The 18,296-nt window shown below is 53.8% G+C and overlaps 8 protein-coding genes across 8 annotated transcripts; 5 read left to right on the forward strand and 3 right to left on the reverse strand.

Annotated features, from left to right (window-relative positions):
- Window positions 1–1,168: 1,168 nt before the first annotated feature.
- On the forward strand, window positions 1,169–3,310 carry CABS01_12105 (exonuclease; the record flags this gene model as incomplete). The annotated part of the gene is made up of 1 exon (XM_060545459.1): window positions 1,169–3,310. One exon carries the CDS (start codon window positions 1,169–1,171, stop codon window positions 3,308–3,310), a length of 2,142 nt encoding a protein of 713 aa, XP_060396975.1.
- A 779-nt stretch (window positions 3,311–4,089) lies between these two features.
- Window positions 4,090–5,023, reverse strand: CABS01_12106 (SPFH domain/Band 7 family protein; the record flags this gene model as incomplete). Its single annotated transcript, XM_060545460.1, has 2 exons — window positions 4,090–4,599; window positions 4,703–5,023. The coding sequence occupies 2 exons, from the start codon at window positions 5,021–5,023 to the stop codon at window positions 4,090–4,092; spliced, it is 831 nt and encodes a 276-aa protein (XP_060396976.1).
- Window positions 5,024–5,334: 311 nt separating this feature from the next.
- CABS01_12107 (UcrQ family protein) lies at window positions 5,335–6,210 on the forward strand (the record flags this gene model as incomplete). Its single annotated transcript, XM_060545461.1, has 4 exons — window positions 5,335–5,519; window positions 5,677–5,702; window positions 5,884–6,061; window positions 6,156–6,210. Coding segments are annotated over 4 exons (444 nt in total), but the record flags the coding sequence as incomplete, so codon positions are not given.
- Window positions 6,211–6,955: 745 nt separating this feature from the next.
- CABS01_12108 (ribosomal protein L7Ae/L30e/S12e/Gadd45) lies at window positions 6,956–7,784 on the forward strand (the record flags this gene model as incomplete). The annotated part of the gene is made up of 2 exons (XM_060545462.1): window positions 6,956–7,250; window positions 7,369–7,784. The coding sequence occupies 2 exons, from the start codon at window positions 6,956–6,958 to the stop codon at window positions 7,782–7,784; spliced, it is 711 nt and encodes a 236-aa protein (XP_060396978.1).
- A 1,073-nt stretch (window positions 7,785–8,857) lies between these two features.
- CABS01_12109 (uncharacterized protein) lies at window positions 8,858–9,652 on the reverse strand (the record flags this gene model as incomplete). Its single annotated transcript, XM_060545463.1, has 4 exons — window positions 8,858–8,992; window positions 9,048–9,283; window positions 9,374–9,442; window positions 9,640–9,652. 4 exons carry the CDS (start codon window positions 9,650–9,652, stop codon window positions 8,858–8,860), a joined length of 453 nt encoding a protein of 150 aa, XP_060396979.1.
- Window positions 9,653–11,435: 1,783 nt separating this feature from the next.
- On the reverse strand, window positions 11,436–13,076 carry CABS01_12110 (dullard-like phosphatase; the record flags this gene model as incomplete). The annotated part of the gene is made up of 3 exons (XM_060545464.1): window positions 11,436–11,587; window positions 11,650–11,878; window positions 11,934–13,076. 3 exons carry the CDS (start codon window positions 13,074–13,076, stop codon window positions 11,436–11,438), a joined length of 1,524 nt encoding a protein of 507 aa, XP_060396980.1.
- A 992-nt stretch (window positions 13,077–14,068) lies between these two features.
- On the forward strand, window positions 14,069–14,326 carry CABS01_12111 (uncharacterized protein; the record flags this gene model as incomplete). The annotated part of the gene is made up of 1 exon (XM_060545465.1): window positions 14,069–14,326. The coding sequence occupies one exon, from the start codon at window positions 14,069–14,071 to the stop codon at window positions 14,324–14,326; it is 258 nt and encodes an 85-aa protein (XP_060396981.1).
- A 1,835-nt stretch (window positions 14,327–16,161) lies between these two features.
- CABS01_12112 (initiation factor 2 subunit family protein) lies at window positions 16,162–17,650 on the forward strand (the record flags this gene model as incomplete). Its single annotated transcript, XM_060545466.1, has 3 exons — window positions 16,162–16,256; window positions 16,328–17,494; window positions 17,551–17,650. The coding sequence occupies 3 exons, from the start codon at window positions 16,162–16,164 to the stop codon at window positions 17,648–17,650; spliced, it is 1,362 nt and encodes a 453-aa protein (XP_060396982.1).
- Window positions 17,651–18,296: the final 646 nt, after the last annotated feature.

Below are 18,296 nucleotides of genomic sequence, written 5' to 3' on the forward strand. Positions count from 1 at the left end.
ATGCCGGGCTTATTCAGAAAAGCGACAGGTCGATAGCAGACGTGGATGGCCTTGCCGTTCTTGGGTGTTCGTATGCAGGCAGGCCGCAAGCTGCAAAAGATGATTGACGGTTTGGGAAACTCCCAACTTGACTCAGGTGGGTGATGTAACGGCGTCGAAACAACTTTCGGTGTAAAAGGACAAGAAAGGATGCTACCCTGAACCTCGATTGCAGTCTTCCCTAGGTTGTCATCTCGATTGATGAGCTAGACCATTTCTCGTTGCGTGCTGCCTTATCTTGCCAGTGCATGGACATCTCGGCAACCTGGATCATTGCGTGCCCTCATTGCGTGGCAGGGGAAGGTGACGACAAAGTATTCAGAATGCATTGGAAACTGCAAGATCCAGACCAACAGTGGAGATGGATGCGTCTCCGTCAGGTACGGAAAGATCCAGTGCTATTCTCGGTCAACGGCCCCACTAGAGCTTCAAGCTGGCCTTACGCCGTAAAGATGCACCTTGAGACTTAGGTAATCCTTCCAGACGCTCGGAGCCTCCCTTCATCCCAACTCCGACAAGATTCGAGACACATCAACCATCTGTGACACTGTCCCAAACCAACCCATCTTTATGCCTTGGATATTCCCGTTATCGTCTTTTTGCAGCATCACCCAATCTTACTTCATTCTTGTGTCAGCCTCGCCCGGTCTACGCGCCACAACCGACCAACGTCCCCTTTGTCCGTGGACCCGCGAATTCTCCGACTGGAACGTCACAACCTGACCTAACGACATTGGCCCCATCTGTGTCTGCGTCTGCGTCTGCTTTCTGCCATTTTGGCTATGAGATCCTCGCACCATTCCCCCGGATCTTCGAGGCCTTAATCGGCGCTTTCACACTCAATCTCCCTCTATCCCTTTCGAGCCCACTTAGGCTTTATCTATCCCACACCAACAAGCAGTAGCCTCACCCCACTCTCTCTACCATTCACAGCTTCGTCCGTGTATACCCTCCAACGTATACTTCCGTCTGCAAACGAGGTTCTGGCGGTCTCCCATCTCCGTCACCTTCGTTCCTTCTCTTAGCGTTGTAGTAACAGGCGAACAAGGGAGCAGCCGCGTCTGGCGGTCCTGCCATTGTTCAACAGAACCATTGTATTTCTACAGCGTCTGAGGAGAGTCTTGTCACAATGTCCTTTGTAGACCTCAAACACATTCCCTGTCCCAAGGGAGAGCAATGCACAGCTTTCATGTGCCTCTTCCAGCATAAAGCAGACAGGGATAAGATGGCGGCACCATCAGCACCGGCACTCAACGCGTCAGGAACGTCGGCAAAAAGGTCGACTGATACCACGACGGATGCAACCCGGGATGGCCCTCGAAAACGTCTGAAGGTTGCCCAAGACGTCAGAAACCCCGCCGATTCTACAAGTCCTCCCACTCCTGTCAAAACGACCTCAAAACAAGACGTTACCGCACCAAGACCAGATGACACTCTGTCACCTGTCGCTCGGCCCATCTCACCTCCACCTTTAAAGCGTCCATCGTCCTCCTCCTCCACGGTCGTGAAGAAGCTTCCACAGTCTAAACCAGTCGCACCTTCTCTCGCTTCTTCGTCCGACCTCAGGAAGTCACTGAATCACTCTGCTCCAAGCAGGTCCTCTCCTTTATCATCGTCTATTAATCCTCCAACTAAACGCAAGGCTGATTCACCTGCCACTGCTATATCTCATTCTTCCCCAGTAAACCTAACTTCAACACAAAAAGACACTCCTTCCACTCCATCCAAGACCGACCCTCCTAAGAAGATCAGGAAGGTTGAGGCTCTCAACCCTCGTTTACTCAAATCATCACCAGCAAAGTTTGAGATACGATTCAAGCTAGTGCAGCTGCTACATGAACAATACGCCCGCCTGAACAACGAGCTCAAGAAGACTGCCAAAGACGCAGAAGAGAAGCAGCTCCTTCTCACAGATCAAGATCTCATTTGGAGAGTCCTTGACGAAGAAGAATCCACGGCGATAGAGAAAGGCGCCATCTACTCAAACGTAATCAAAAACAAAATCATGCAGTACAAAAAGATGACACTCCTTCAGTGGAAGGAGGAGAGAGTCGTTCAACGCCGCCAGACGACTCAAAAGGGCCCTCACAGCAAGGCTACCGCCCCTCCCAAGAAGATTGTTACGGGCTTGACCCCGGCCCAGGAAGTCCAGCTTGTTCGCCAACTCATCACCCCCATCGACGGCCTTGCCGCCCACGGCTACGTCTCCTCTGTCCCTGCCGAGGCCGACATCCAGAAAGCCCGTGAGGGTCTTGATGCTGCAAAGGGTTGGGAGAAGTGTGACCGCTGCGACAAGCGCTTCCAGATGTTCCCTGGAAGAAGAGAAGAGGATGGAGCTCTCGCCTCTGGTGGCAGTTGCACCTTCCACTGGGGCAAAACCTACTTTCCCGAGCGCCAGTTGGGCGATAGATCTCAGCAACCCAAACGCTACCGATGCTGTGGGCAGGCTGTCGGAGACTCTGCCGGCTGCCACTCCAACGCTCACCACGTTTTCAAGGCATCAGATCCCAAGAGACTGGCTTCCGTTCTCAACTACGCCGAGACGCCCGCCAACCCCAATGCTCCCACCGACAGAGCTGTTGGCTTCGACTGCGAAATGTGCTACACGGTCCATGGCCTTGAGCTCATTCGCCTAACTGCAACATCGTGGCCTACTGGAGAAGAGCTATTGGATGTCCTCGTTCAACCCATCGGTGAGATCCTTGATCTCAACTCGCGCTACTCGGGTGTGTGGCCTGAAGACATGGCATCCGCCGAGCCCTGGACTGCAAAGGAAGAAGATCCAACTCCTGCCCAGGCGAAGAAGATGTCGAGCCCCAAGAAGACCAAGAAGAAGATGAAGATTGTGTCGTCGCCTGAAGTTGCTCGCGACCTTCTCTTTGCCCTCATCAGTCCCGAGACTCCACTAATTGGACACGGACTGGAGAATGACTTGAACGCCGTTCGCATCGTCCACCCTACTATCATTGACACTGTTCTTCTTTACCCTCACAAGCACGGCCTTCCGTACCGCCTTGGCCTGAAGATGCTCATGGACAGCCTTCTTAACCGTAAAATTCAAGTTGAGACGGCTGGCAAGGTTCAGGGACACGACAGTGCGGAAGACGCCCGGGCTGCGGGAGATCTCGTGCGCCTGAAACTCTCCGAGGAATGGAAGAGCATGAAGCTCAAAGGTTGGAAGCTTGAGGGGGGTGAGTTCGTGCCGCCCGGCGGCAAGGTGGACGATTTCAATGGTCACTTGACTGCCGAGTTCCTTGAATCTGCCCTTTAGAGCCGGGTGGGCATAGCACATGGTTGATTTTACGAGAGAATGAGCTGGCGTTAGGGATGACATGGGGTCCTCAGGTAAATGATCCCTTGGGTCGATGGGCTTTTGCAATTATGATACCTACCCTACATGGGTTTTCTTAATACTAATTGGTACATGGGACCATTCTCACTCAGCTATTCTTGACTTATTTTTCCACGATGTGATTGCTTGCGTGCGACTATCTAACGTGTACCTATCCGGTGAGTAACAAAATAGTCGCCTGGCGTTTCTTCATCCATCGGGTAAGCATCGTACTGTTTGGACCAGGGCCAGGAGGGGTAGATACTCAATGACTGTTGAATTGTAGACAGCTCAAAATCGTGACAAGAGGGGGTGTGAAGTGACCAGAACGCATATTAGAGAAGCATGTGTGGAAATGTCGACAAGATTAACTTTTTACCATCTGCGAGACTGTTCAGGACGTCACCAGTGCTCTCGGTGTTCGTCTTCGGGTGCTTTCTAGGTGCTGTCACGGAGTTCTTGGCCATTGAAGAGAGCTCTACATCACATGATCGATGTGTACACTCCACAGCTCACCCTTCAGCCCGCCTTAGAGAGTTGGGCTTTCACAAAAACCAAGGGTACGGCACGAAACAAGTGTGTGGAAAGGCGGCAGAATTCATTGCCCTATGATTACACTTATTGAAGCGGTGACTTGTCTTCAAAGTCTATAATACAGCGTCGCCCTCATTTTTTTCACCACTTCATCCACTCCTTCTTGACATCGCGACCAAACCACTTTACGGCCGGCCAACGTTCAACAGCATCTGATTACCGCTCTTACCGCCGCTCGGCAAGTACGCGACGTTCGGATTCGACGACAGCGTCGCCGCGATATCCCGCGCGGCCTCAATCTTTCGAATCTGCACGAGGCCGTCGCCGTTCTTGGCGATGGCCTTGCTGATCGTCTCGGCGGACTCGGCCTCGCCCTCGGCGCGGATGACGTTGGCCTGGCGCTCCTGCTCGGCCTTTTCGACGATGAAGCGCGCGCGCTCGGCGTCCTGCTGGGCAATCTGCTTCTGCTCGACGGCCTTTGTGAACTCCTTGCCGAAGGTCATGTGCGTGATGGAGACGTCCTCGAGGGCGATATTGAACTCGGCGGCGCGCTTGCGGAGGTCGGAGCTGATGCGCTGGGAGACGGCCTCGCGCTGGGTGATGAGCTCGGCGGCGTCGAACTGGGCGACGATGGACTTGAGGACCTCGTTTCCGATGGAGGGGAGGACTCTCTCGTCGTAGTCTTGGCCGAGGTTCTGTAGTGGGTGGTTTGTCAGCGTATGTTGTACTTTTCCAGCACAGAGGGAAGTTGTGGTTTAGATAGAGAAGAACAAAAAAAAAGAAAAAAAAAAAACTCACCTGGTAGATCTTGGGGAGGGCCTGGACTTCGGGCCGGTGCAGCACACGGAGGGTCAAGCTGACCATCTGGAGATCCTTGCTGCCCGTCGTCGTCGCGATGTTTCTCGGCTTCGTCCGCACGTCAAAGACGATGCTCCTCTGCAGCCACGGCACGAGGAAGTGCGTGCCCTCGTTGATGACGGCGTCCTTGACACCGGACATCCTGTCAAAGATGACTGCTCTGGATCCACCCTTGACGTCGTAGATTGACGACTGCACGACCGCGATACCAATGGCCGCAGGAACGGCCATGCGGTACGCAAAGCCCAGAGCTTGAGCCATTATGTCGGATGGCTGATGAAAGCGTGGCGGTAACGTTCGTTTGCGTTAAAAGGAGGGGCGCTTCGAGTCCGCTGGAGGGTATCGCGGGCTATCCGAGTTGAGCTTCGAGGGGCGGGTTCGTGGTGGTGGGCTGGTGGTGTAGTGTATCCGTCAGGACTGAAGCTTGCCGAAAGCTCCTCTCACCAGAATGCGGCGGCGGTAAGCTCCGTCATGGAATTTTGGGACGCACTGGGTGACCGGGGTGGTCGGATGGGTGGTGACGGTTCGAAAGGGACAGTCTGCGCTAAGCCGTTTCGGGACGTGCGCCTCAGCTTTCGGGTTCGGCAGGAAAGGCAAGGACAAGATTTGAACCTCGTCCGATTCGACCCTCTCCGATTTACTCCAGAATATCCAAACCCGTGTTGCACATCACCGTCCACCACAGCACAACCGCCACGATGAGACCTACGCAAGCTCTTATGGGAGGACCCAGCGTCCCCCACGGAAAGTACTCTCAGTAAGTGAATTCCTTGTTGGAGGTCAATTGAGCAGGCCAACGGGAAGGAGCGTGCGGGCTTTTTCCGAATGAGGAAGATCATGAAGTTCCCTCTGCCCGCCGCGCCATGCACTGGTCCCAATTGCATCGTTTGAATAGCCCGCTGACGTTGAAATAGCTACCTCGGCTGGTGGGGACACATTGGTATGTCTTTTCGCGATTATCCCGATGTCGAATTACGATGGCGACGCGGTTGAACGATGGACAATGGTTTCCGGAAAACGGAGAAGTTAAGAGGAGGGACTCGTCTAGGATTCGACGGCTGATTACGATGCACAAACGATACGCATTTCGAATCGAACATAAGTACTGACAATAGTCTCAGGTGGCGAGAAGCAGAGAGGTATCATCACCTACGGCATCACCCCCAACCGCCAGAACCCCTTCGCCGGCGCCGCCCACGACGCCGTCTTCAACACCTGGCGCCGCTTCAGCCACCAGGTCCTCTACTTTCTCCCTCCCCTGGTCGCCGGCTGGTACATCATGGACTGGGCCACCCACCGGTCAGTCACTCCCACGGACTCGGTTGCAGCAACAAACGCAACAACGAGGGCAATCCGAAATGAAGCAAAGGCATTGCGCTAACAATCGATACAGCAACCACTACCTGAACTCCAAGCAGGGCCGCGCCGAGTTCGGCGACGAGGAGTAGACGTTCCTTTGTGAATAAGGCGGACGACGAGTGCTAGAGGTGGACAACGATTCCCTGTGTCAAAACACGTGTATATCAACTACGTAGAGGGGGAGACATGGAATAGAGCCCCATTTGGACGATTTAAGCATATCACATATTCTATGATTGTAGACGTATTTCACATGATTAGATGTTGACTGGTCCCTTGACTCGCAACGGATCTTCGTAAGGCCTTAAAACATTGATGCGAGTGTCTGAGCCGAAGATGTCGCAACACCCTGCTTTGCTATACCGTCAAGGCTGATTCCTAGCTACTCAGCCTGGATCTAGTAAGACGAGTAGTCCGACTCTCCAATGCGTTCGTATTGTCCGTGGAAATTGAATCATGTCTGCGGCCCTGATACAGCGCTGACATTTGCTCAATATCGGGACCGTGATTGGTCGGCTGCACCCACGTGACCTACTCACCGAGACATACCCTTCGGTGAGCAAAAACCAATGCGGTTCGGCGCGGATATACCGTGGCACCGAAGCTCCCCAATCGCACAGCTGCAGAGGTGGGGCAACCTAGAAAAAAGTTGCATTGGCCAAAGGGTACAGGAAGCGAGAAAAAAAAATCGAGCCTATCGAACCTCGAGCCGAAAGCTTCAATTCCCACGACCGTCGCCTGCCCACCCCGGAGTCCCTCGCCGTCGCCAATCGCCAATTGCACCCTTCCTCTTACAGGTTTCAATTCAAAGCATCACCAAAGAAAACCGCTACAATGGCCGCCGAGAAGCCCGACCGCAAGGAGAAGAAGGACAAGAAGCGCTCCGTGTCCGACGGCGCCATCAAGAAGGACAAGAAGGATAAGAAGGACAAGAAGGAGAAGAAGGAGAAGCTCGAGCGCGCCCTCGACGAGCACCTCCAGGCTGACGTCGCCGCGACCACCGTCGCCAGCGGCGATGTCACCACCGTCGTCGCCGATGGCCTCCCCGTCGTCGGCGCCCTCGTGCCCTTTGCCGTGCCGTTGGCCGATGAGAAGGCCATGAAGAAGGTCATGAAGTCCATTCGCAAGGGTAAGTTCTTCCCCCCCCTTTCTCACCTCCTTCATAGACGCGGTACCTACGCGGATCTCATCGGCCAGCAAGAAGACTCTTCATTCTCAGAACAAAAGACTAATAAACACCGTCACAGCCGCCAAGAACAACACCCTCAAGCGCGGCGTCAAGGAAGTCGTCAAGACCCTCCGCAAGTCCCCCGCCGCCGGCCCCGGCAACACCGCCTTCCCCGGCGTCGTCGTCATCGCCGGCGACATCTCCCCCATGGACGTCATCTCCCACCTCCCCGTCCTCTGCGAGGACCACAACGTCCCCTACATCTTCGTCACCTCCCGCGCCGAGCTCGGCGCCGCCGCCAAGACGAAGCGCCCTACCTCCGTCGTCATGGTCTCGGAGAAGCGCTCCGCCGCCGACAGCAAGAAGGCCGAGAAGAAGGCCGGCGAGTCCAAGGGCGACGACGAGGAGGACGACGGCGAGGACTACTCCGAGGTCTACGCCGCGCTCGTCAAGCTCGTGCAGAAGGAGACTGCTAAGCAGTCCTTCTGGGCATAGACGAGTAAGCTTCTGCTGCTACTGTTCGTCTTACCCGTACGGGCATACGCGACATGTCGAACTGGAAGTACAGTTGAAAAGAAATGATGAATTGTCACACTATACGGGTGGGGTTAAAAAAGCTTTTTTGCGGGCTGGCTTTACAACACAAAAGAGAAAGAATTCGGCGTTTTATTGGGCAACTTTGGGCATATGGTGTAGTACTCTTTTGTTCGCACTACTCCGTTCTCTCTTTCCATCTTTCAAGATTCTGTCTTGAGGGAAGAAGAAACACAAATAAATGATTTAACCATCATTACAACTTCCGTTGGAACCTTTAAGGGTGCGGAGGTGTGGAGGAAATCTCTCTTGCTTTGCCGGGGCTCTCTGACACGAGGTGTCGGAAGCCCTCTTGATGTTTTCCATTGTGACCTTTTGCCTGGTTGAGGGCCTTTCAAGGCACTCTGTCCCGCCAGTCGGCTTCCATCGGCCGTGCAAATTGTGATGTGTATCTTTCCACCTAAGAAAGACCTGCCCGTAAAAGCAAAGCTCTCGTGCTCCCCTCCTACATGAATGAGTTGTAAGTGCTATGGGTAAATAATCCAAGGCATGTTGCAGTGTGGCTCTTTGATGATCCGAGGTGTTGACGCGTGGTGGAGATACTTGTCGAGTGGCAAGCAACGTCTGCTAGCTGAGAGAGCACGTTTCCCTTGCCGAGTGACTCAACACAAATAAAGACACAAATCCCTCGTTGTTCTTTGCTGGTCGCGGCACTCACATCCGGCCAGTATTATATCTTCCCTTCATGTCTCATGACACAAAATTGGGTGAATTTCTTGAAGTAGCACACTTGTTAACTATAAAGGAAGGTATTTCACAGAACTCTCAGGTGCCAATGCGAGGATAGTTTTTGGTGATTTAATTAATGGAATCATGGCTTGAGACGTAAAAGTGTAGGTACATGACAATGGCCCTAGCCGCAATTGCGGGCTATCTTTGAACTCCATGTCCTCATCCCATCCTACCCAACGCTAATAGCACACAAGCAATCCGTTTTCCGGGAATGCTCAATCATTCATAATGCATTAAACCCTTTAGTCGAAGGGGTTGGTGCGGGTTCCCCACCAGGTGAGGAATACCGACAGACCGACAGTCTCAATGACCTTGGCCAGGACGCTGACGCCAACGGTGTCGACGGGGCGCTTCTCAACAAAGACCTGGGAGATGTACTGCATACTTGTTAGTGATTGAAGGACGGTGAAGGGTGAAGAAGATATGACATACGCCGGGAGCAGAGGTAGCGAAGAAGATCAGAGAGCCGAGGTAGGCGGCGCCCTTGTAGGACAGGGTGCCGGTAGCGTTGATGAGAGCACCAACACCGTAGGACTGGAGGGCAGAGCCGACGAGGGAAGTACCCCAGGCGACAGCGGCACCCTGAGCCTCCTTGGAGCGAGCGAACTCCTCCTTGGTGTTGGCAGCCTTGGCGCGCTGGTAGGTCTGGCCGAAGATGGGGGTCAAGACTGTTGAGGGGGAGGAGCTTGGGTCAGCTGATTCTGTCATGGAATGGCCCGGTGTCCAGCATGGAGCTTGGTGAGAGACATTTCACGTACCAGCGAGCTCAGCCGTGTGGTTGAAGATGGTGCCGAGGGCAATAGCCGAAGGCTTGACGGGGGGGAGGTCTGTTGCAGAAGATTGTTAGTTATTATTCTCATTGACCTGATGATGGCTGGGTTTCCTCTCGAGCCCGACGAGGGCGCATTCTCCCTCGGGAAGCCTGGATGAGAGGGCGAGCGAGGTAGCTGAGTTGAGCTACGTAGAGAAGGCGTGATGCTTCCTCAAGCTTCTCTCTCACAGCGGAATCGGAATAGCGACTTACAGTGCAGAGACATGATGGCTGATTTCTGGGGTATCTTATTGTGATGAAAAAAGAGAATCAATTGAAGTGGTGTAAACAGAGCCAGATGAGTGGGAGGGCAAAGGCTTTTATGTGCTAAGGGAGGGAGAGAGAGAACTGGGCGGCGTGTGTGTGTGAGCCACCTGTGACCTCAGCCTCTGCAATGCAAAAGGAGGTAACCGGAGCCAGGCAAGTGCGTAACTACTTCGTACCTGTTCGTTCGTTCCAGGGCGAAACAAGAGAGGAGGGAAGCGTGGGAAGCTACTTCACCTTGGCTGGTGGTGGTACCTCAGGCGCCGCGAAGGGAAGGGGCCAGATCGAGGTCTCATTCCATCATCGGTTGGACCTGGGCTTCCTTCCCTCAGGCCATAAAAAAATATGTACATGCTGCGGTAGGTAGAGCGTGAAGCATGAAGCTACTTTGGAACTAAGAGCGTAGCTGGACATGGTACGAAGCAGGGGTGGGCAATTCGCTACGGAGAGACATGTCACAGAGCTCTCTCTCCCGTCTCTCTCCTTACTCCTCTCTCTCTCTCACTCTCAGCTCACCTATTCAATTGAGATGTGTCAATGTCTGTTGTCCCAAGCTTCTCCAAAAACCCAAGCTATGCCTCTTTCACTCACGTCGCCCAGTTGTCGATGTCGTGGTGTCGTCACCTGTCGAATGATGTCACCACCCACCTTCCCCGCCGAACCCACAAGCCCAGGCCTGCCCGCCCAAAATTGCTCCGATCATTGGTCGAGACCTCTCTCCTGTGGACCTTCTCGACCTCTCTCCCTGGACCCGCATAGTTCGTAGTTACTCCATACCCCCCAAGCTATCCGCATCTAGCCCGTCCCGTCGACCTTCTGGGCCGTCTGGGTTTAGCACATCATCCTTTCCATCAGCTCGAGCTTTCTTCGCCCGCGTATGCCCGCGAGGGAGTTTTCCGCGACAAGGTCCCGGAGCGAGTCCTCCTCGACTCCCCTGCATTTTCCTCAGGCCCTCAGGCTCTGTGGCTCTGTGGCTCCCGCCCGCACTAGGTAAGGTTGCCGTAAACAAAACACAGTGGAGAGCGATTGACGAAAATCTGGAGCAACAAAAACGATCGAGATGCGACTTTCCGGTGTGGCTAGTGCAAGATTCACACTTCCCGTGTCCCCCCGTCACCCCATGCCCGAGGCAAATGATGCTCAGGCACTCGCGCACTCCCAGGTCAATGCAATTCCAATCTTGTCCATACAAACTGCGCCTCGTTTCCGGTTCCCAGGCCCTGCCAACTTCTGCAATGTACATAGCTCCCGCCGAGTCTAGGAAAACCGCGTTAGCAAGGGTAGCTGAGCTACCTGACGTACGGATGGTATCATTGCAGCGTAGAATTTCGTTTCTCGAATGGTCGCCCGCATTCACTTGTGCATAATCCAGCTGCTCTAGCTCAGGTACAAACAAGGCAAGAAAAGACGGAATGTCGGAAATGTCGTCTAGCTCGTCCACGGCTTAACGTCCACAAGTTCCCATCGTCTACCTTTACACTGTCACTGCCAACCCGACATTTCCATTCAATAACATGTTCTCGCTGAACGTCGAAAAGGCTGGTGGCCTGGCATGTATTCCTGAAGCTCTACAGAATCGTACCGACATTTTGCAGTCGTGCCGCCCAATAACTCCTCTTACCATCCCTTTACCAAATGTTATTAATACACCGCTGCACCACGAAATTGAAGCCGCTGGTGTTCGCTTTGCCCGTTTCCATGCCAGTACAGTACACCAGATTCCCTTCTACAGTCCCAATCCAGTTCTACGCCATATGCTGACCGTCTTCGCCTCCACGCAATGCAAGCAGCGCCCTCACGTCCGACACATACTGGAGACCCTCGAGCAGTGGCACTAGATGCAGGAGATCATTGTCTGTCGGGTCGTTAATCCAGCCTTGAATAGGGATGGCGTTATCTAGCGACGAGGCCCACGTTAGTCGAATTCCCACATATAGATCGTATACTGCCATTACACACCTTGATGGAACATGTAACTCAGTGGACTATTATCCAAGATCATGACCTTGCTCAAGTCCGGCTCAACGGAACTAAGGTCCTTGATGAAGGCTCCCTGTCGGAACGTGCAGTGCTGTCTGTAGTATCGCGCCGAGAAGAATTTTCTCTCTGCCTCTAACCAGTCTATCACGGGGTCCGCATATTCCTGGACCGAGGCCGTGAAAACGACGAGGTTATACCATTTGCAAACCTTCATCACACGATTAGCGCCAACTACTTGTTCAATCATCTTGAACAATGCTTACCCGACGGAGGAAGTCATCGCAGTGTGGACGTTTGTTAACCCAGTACAGAATGGGATGCTGCGGTCCGATCGATGTTTGGCCTCCGGCACCGACGTACGTCTGGTTTAATCTGACCTCAACCATATGCCCCGTACTCATGCGTCCCCCCTTGGACATGCTGTGAATCAGGGTTTCGTCGAGGTCCAGAATGAGAGTCTTTTGGTACTTAGGATCAGTCGAAGGCTCGAGGTTGAGGTATGATGGTTGTCGTCGAGGAATCAAGGGTCGAGGAGGGGCTGGTGTCTTTGGATATCGCGTCAGCGCGCCTGCGGGAGACGTCGGAGACTTCAGTTGCGCGGAAATGTCGGAAGAGCCAGATTCACCGCTGCCCTTGGGCCGTGCTGCCGCAGACTGCGTCTTTCGGTGCTTTCGTTGCGGAAGAGCATCCTCACTGTGTAGCTTGATCCGAATAGACCTCCGTGCTGGCGCAATCTCTTCCGCTGCGGACTTTGAACGCGAGTGTCGACCGGTGGAGCCCCGGCGTCGGCGATCGGCATCCGAGTCCGATTCTGAAGATATGCCTGAAGAAGATGAACCTGATGATCCCACTGGTCTTGAGTACGCAACCCCTCCGTATCCGGCGCTACCCTGCCGGCCCGACTTTTCGTCCACGGAGCCAGCAAAGTCTGTCGCGAGCTTTTTGTTGCTTCTATTGTGCAAGCCGAATAATCTTTTGAATGGGTAAAAGAGCGAGAAATCCCCTGCGTCGTCATAAAGGCAGGCAATCAGATACACGCCCGGGGCGGCAAGGGTGGACAATACCCAGCGGAGGGAATTGATGAAGCCGGCAGCGATGCGCCGAGGCAATGAGTGCCATGAAGTTGATCTCAGCCCTGCTTCTTTCGATTCTCCCCCTATTAGCGGCGTAGCTTCGCTCGCGAGGTCTAATGCACCATGTGCGTCGTTGCGCTGTTCGAAAGCCGTCTTTTCGAGGGGGAAAACATCTTCGTCTTGGTCGTCGCCCTGTTTGTCTGCGCCTTCGTCACTCTGCTGGTCGCTGTCAGGTTGGACGGCCAATCCCAAGGAGCCAATGGAGTTGGATCGCGAGGCAACCGGACTCGGCGGCGGAGAGACGCGAGAGGTGATGATATTCAGGGAGTTCATCTTTGATAGGATATGCAATCCATGAGGCATGGAGGGTCGACGGCGGGTTGCGATGCGGGAGTGAAAGGATTTAGGAGACGTCGAGGGTCAATAGTAAGGGGTGGTTTCGGTGGTCAGGAATGTTCCAGGCGTTCCGCGCGACGAAGGAGGCGATGTATTCGCAGTCGCGTTGGGAGAAATGGGCGTCGAGCGAGTATTTCGAATACACCGCAGTAGGGAGAAGCGAGTGTAGGGTTGACAATCGTCTCAAAGGTTTGCCGCTGAGTCTGTGATGCTTAGTGGGATTGCGTAAGGTTGAGGTGAGGTACTCGACGAGTCTGTCGTGATCGTGGTGGTTGTGTTCGTAGTCGGGAATGCAAGCCGGCGGGCTGTCCAGATGGTTTTCCCCCCAAGTCCAAGGAACGGCAACAATCAGCTCGCCATAGGCGAACGAGGCCCAGGAAAATGAAAGCGCGAGGTGGTGGCGCTGGTGAAAAAGGTTCGTCCGTCGACAGCTAACAGACGCTAAAGTGATATGTGGCCGTCAGCGCAAACCTGTCGATTAGACCTTGAGACCTTGAGAGGGGAGGAAAGACGCAAAAAGGGTCAGTCGGGCTTTCGGGAGTTGGAGGTATCGAGGCGGCCGGGATGCGGTAGTGTTGAAAGGCAATGGATGACAAGGACAGGGACCTGGTCTGTGATTGGAGGTGTCGGCAAGTAGTCCAGTACCTGAGGTACGGGTAGTTAAAGCAAGATGAGGTGAGGTAGAGGCGCGAGTGGAAGCCGCGGAAAGGAACCTGAGCAAGCAAGCAAGCGGAGGGGAGCAACAGTAAGGTAGGTGCAGCAGCAGCAGCAGCAGCAGCAGCTCAACACTATGGAAATCTGCTGGGTTTGGCCGGGTTGGACCGTGGTGGCACTGGGATAACGATTTGATGCCGGCCGGTATTGACGGTATTGGTCCAGGGCTGACCGTGGGGTTACACTGCCTGCTGACCCTTGTGGGGGAATGGGCAATGAAGATAGGTTCACGTGTCGAATTGTTCACTTTATTCCACTGGACCACTGGACAACTATCTCTTGCCGCCTCATCTTTTCCACTCGCTGTTGCAGTTTTTGGAAGATGCAGGACGTGGGTGATGAGCGGGCCAGCTGCTGCCAAGCGGCTACGTAATGGATGTACCTCAGCCCACATTCAGAGGTATCTATCTTCCCCAACACAAACTGGCAGGATGAGGAGCGGGATAACAGTACCTGCGGAACTAAGCCTGTAAGGTACATAGGTATGAATCAGTTGACCTTTTTATACGCACTATTTCCTGCAATGTCATATGTCCTTTCTATGTTACCATCTCCCGCAGTATCTTTCTCTGCCACGGGCATCAGCTCTCGCTAACAATGGCAAGGATTTGTGTGAAATGATTGAAAACGTCCATCAGCCGATACCGAGCTACCTTGCTCTCTGGCTGTAATCTTGAACTGTGTGCTCGTCTTTTTCCCATGTGAAAGAGAGCCACTCCACTTTTGCTGTCGTTGTTGAGGGTTTGATTGAACAGCGACAGGGCCGACAGGGCACGAATCGGGGGGCCGCAGTCTGCGGGCACTCTGAATCTGCAGCATCCAAATCTTTGGCGGAATACGGCCTCTTTTGGGCCTCGCAATTCCGATCCATCACTTTTCGTATCCGTGTTCCAATGCCGCTCAACCATTCGCTCCGACCTCTCATCCCGAGCCCAGGCAGTTCCTTTTGTCTGCCTGAGAAAAAACCCCTCGTTGAACCAAAAGCCTATGGAGACCTTTCGCTAATTCAATAGAGTCGCAGCCTGGATACATGACTATTGTCTACACCTCTAATAAGAGAGATCCTTTCTGTCATTAGATGCTCGTACGAGTTCCCTGTCATGTTGGGTGTGGTTGCTTCTTAGAAGTCAATTGAATGGCACATATTCTAGACTCAACTCACAACCCAAGTAGCAGCCTAGGACATGATTTGCGGAAACTCACAATAAATCCTACCACAGACCGCTGATACTACCAGAATGCTTCAGATGCCAGAGAAGGGAAGAAACTTTTTAGTTAAAGCTGAGGTGTAAGATGCATGCTTGAACCAAGATGACAGGCCATCCCGATACATTGCCTTCGCGCTTGTTCCTATGGGCAATATAGGCGCAATGGTATAGATGCTTTCTCGTAAATCATTTGAGACAAAAGCAGTGTTCATGAAGTATATCGAGAACATTTTTCTAGCTCCTCAGAAATTCGATAGAATAAAGCCGCAATCTGCTCGACTTACAGTGAAGCACTCTGAACATAAGATTAGGTCGTTAGGGCGGACTAATTTTGCAGACAGAAACTCTGCAAAACAGAGACAACCAGCAATAAAATCAGATTCCAAAAGAAGAGATCAACATCACAACGGCCCATTTACTTTTGAGACATAGCAGTTGGTGGCATTCCAGGGCACATTTTCGACCCAGAAGCAAGGAACCTCAGGGTTTCTGTCAACCTGGTAGATGACGAGCAGCTCGCAGCCAGAGTGCGATAGCCAACCACTTGATGCCCCTAACGCATCACTTACAGCAGAAATTCAGCGAGCCAACGTCATTTTGCAGTGATGGAGGGGTATTCGAGCAGTGGAGTGCTTCCGCTGAAGTGTGATTGGGAACACCTGGAGGTCCACAGGTGTCCCTCCTGATCCGGGTTGCTTCGGGCCGAGACTAGCCCGCTGTCTAGGGCTGCCACTTACCGGTGCCAGCTGGCTGAGCTGGTAAGGGAGGTGCGAGACGGAGCTTGTGGTCATCCAATGCCCCTCGAAATTTTTAGCGTGACAGGGGTCGTTCATTGTCCCTCTCTGAGCTTCACAGTTGAGTCACAACCGTTTGCGCACAATTTCCAATTCTCCATTCAGTCCACGCCCGAAGCTAGACCAACGGCCATTGATCGGTACATCCACATTGTGCAGCGACTGAAGACAACCAGATTGCCATTTCGGAATATCTTGCGACTTCAGTAACCCCCATCGATCAATCCCGAAAAGTCTCTGCGACGACTCACTCCCACCCCTCCCAACATCGGACCTTGATTTCGGCGACAGCACCCACCACCGAAAATGGCTACCGTGAAGCCCAGCACGGGGGACCTCGAACGGTACCTCAAAACCCTGAAGGGTAAGCCTTTGGAAGCATCAATTGACAGTCTCATCTCGTACGTATCTTGCCGGCCGTATGGTCCTTTTCTACCCCTGCCTCGGCCGCGCTAATTCTTGAATCCGCCAGTCTCCTGAAAAGACGACAGATCCAGGGCTCCGAGCTCTGCGCTGTCGCGACCGCACATATTCTCCTTCAGGTTGTGGCCAAGTCGAAATGGAACGACGTCGACTCGTTGCTGGAGAAGGTGCAGCAGATCGGATTGCGCCTCATCGCCGCACAGCCCAAGGAATTGGTCGTTGGCAACATCGTTAGACGCGTGTTGAGCCTGATCCGAGACGAGGCTGCCGAGGACCGAAATGAGGACTTTAGTGAGACTGCCACAGAAGTTGGAGGAACCCCGACGACAGCAGTGCCAGACCCCTCCAAGCTGGAGCACCAATGGCCCCCCTCTACATATACCAAGCAGGATGCCGGTTCAGACTACATCACGAGCGGCCCAAGACCCGTTCGCCCCGGCTTCCTCACGTCCGCGAGCTCTTTCCACGTCTCAAAGTCTCTCTTTTCCCTTCTCGAGGCGTCACCCCCAGTGGACACTGCTGGCATCATGGCCGGATCGCCGTTTGGCAAGGACTCTGGCGCTTCAACACCCCTTCGTGGACTGTCGACTAGGGTACACGCTCTGAGATCAGAAGTCTGCGAGGGTATCGAGGAGCTCAAGGACGAGATCGGCCAGGTGGACGACCAGATTGCAGGAGCTGCGGATGTTCAGATTCACCCCGGAGACTATGTGTTGGTGCACCAGCCTTCAGCCACGGTCCAGAAGTTCATCCTACGCGCTGCAACAAGAAGAAAGTTCACCCTGTTCATCGCTGCCGGAACGGCTGCCTGCTCCGGTGGGGAGCCGCCATATGCATCTTTCAGGAAGAAGCTTGCAGCAGCGGGCATCAGTGCGATCAACATCCTCAACAGCGGTCTGATGGCCTACATGCCCCGGATTAACAAGGTGATTCTGGGAGCAAGAGCCGTCCTGGCCAACGGCGGCATCCTGACAGATGCAGGCGCTGGTGTGATTGCACGCGCAGCCAAGGAGCAGGGCAACCCGGTGATTATCCTCAGCGGTGTCTACAAGCTCTGCCCAGAGAGCTACTTTGACGAAGAGAGCCTCGTAGAATGGGGAAGCTCTATGGGCCATGTAAGCTTCGCAGACGGAGCCATGGTCAACGGTGTCGACGTTCGCAGCGCAGTTAGTGAATTTGTGCCTCCCGAACTGCTCGACACCTACATTACCAATCTGTAAGTCCATGATCCCAAACATGACGGCGTTGAGCCACAACTGACATGCTACACAGTGGCGCACACTCGCGGAACCATCTGTCCACTATCATCGCGGATCACTACAAGCCAGAGGATGTTGATTTCCATCTCTGGAGCACAGAGGCTGACCGATGAGCGCTGCCTCTGAAGTATGTCTCTATGGGAAACCCTGGCACGTTTAACGCTGCAGGGGACGCGACAGCGGCGTCCGCGGCCGTGGGGATGATTCGTGGCCCGAAGACGAAAGCGAACTTTCAGCCCTGGCCCAGCTATTGAATGATGATACCAGGCACATGCATAGCCTGGGTTCTGTACAAGTATACTAATTCGCGGTTCAATCCTGGGCCCCTTCTCTCTCTAGGGCTAGGGTGAAAGTTGGTTCGGCAGCACGGCGTTCAGTTTGGAGGGGTAACACAAGCTCGAGAGGTCGCGGCAGCGTTTCCAACGGCATGGCAGAGAGACCCACTGGATTGCAGGCTTATGTGGCTTGATGTGGAGGGATTACACTGATGGCGTATTGCTGCCTCCGAAGAGGCCGCGTCAGCGCGTTGCAGCACAGAGAGCCTTCTCGAAGAAAAGTGACTGCGGGCTGCTCTTATCCAGGGTTCAATTTAGCGGTGGCTTTTTATTTCACTGGGGGAGGGGAAACCTTGAACAATCGGGGATTGCGAACAAACGCGTGCCCCTCGCAACTTTTGGCTGCGCCGTGGACCGCAGGGGTCGCCCTCAAACAAGGTTGATGCTTATCTTCACCTGGCGTGGGCTCGGCCGCACCGCTTGG

The sequence above is a fragment of the Colletotrichum abscissum genome (genome assembly GCF_030869225.1).
Source record: "Colletotrichum abscissum strain IMI 504890 chromosome Unknown Scaffold_35.1, whole genome shotgun sequence".
Taxonomy (NCBI): Eukaryota; Fungi; Ascomycota; class Sordariomycetes; order Glomerellales; family Glomerellaceae; genus Colletotrichum; species Colletotrichum abscissum.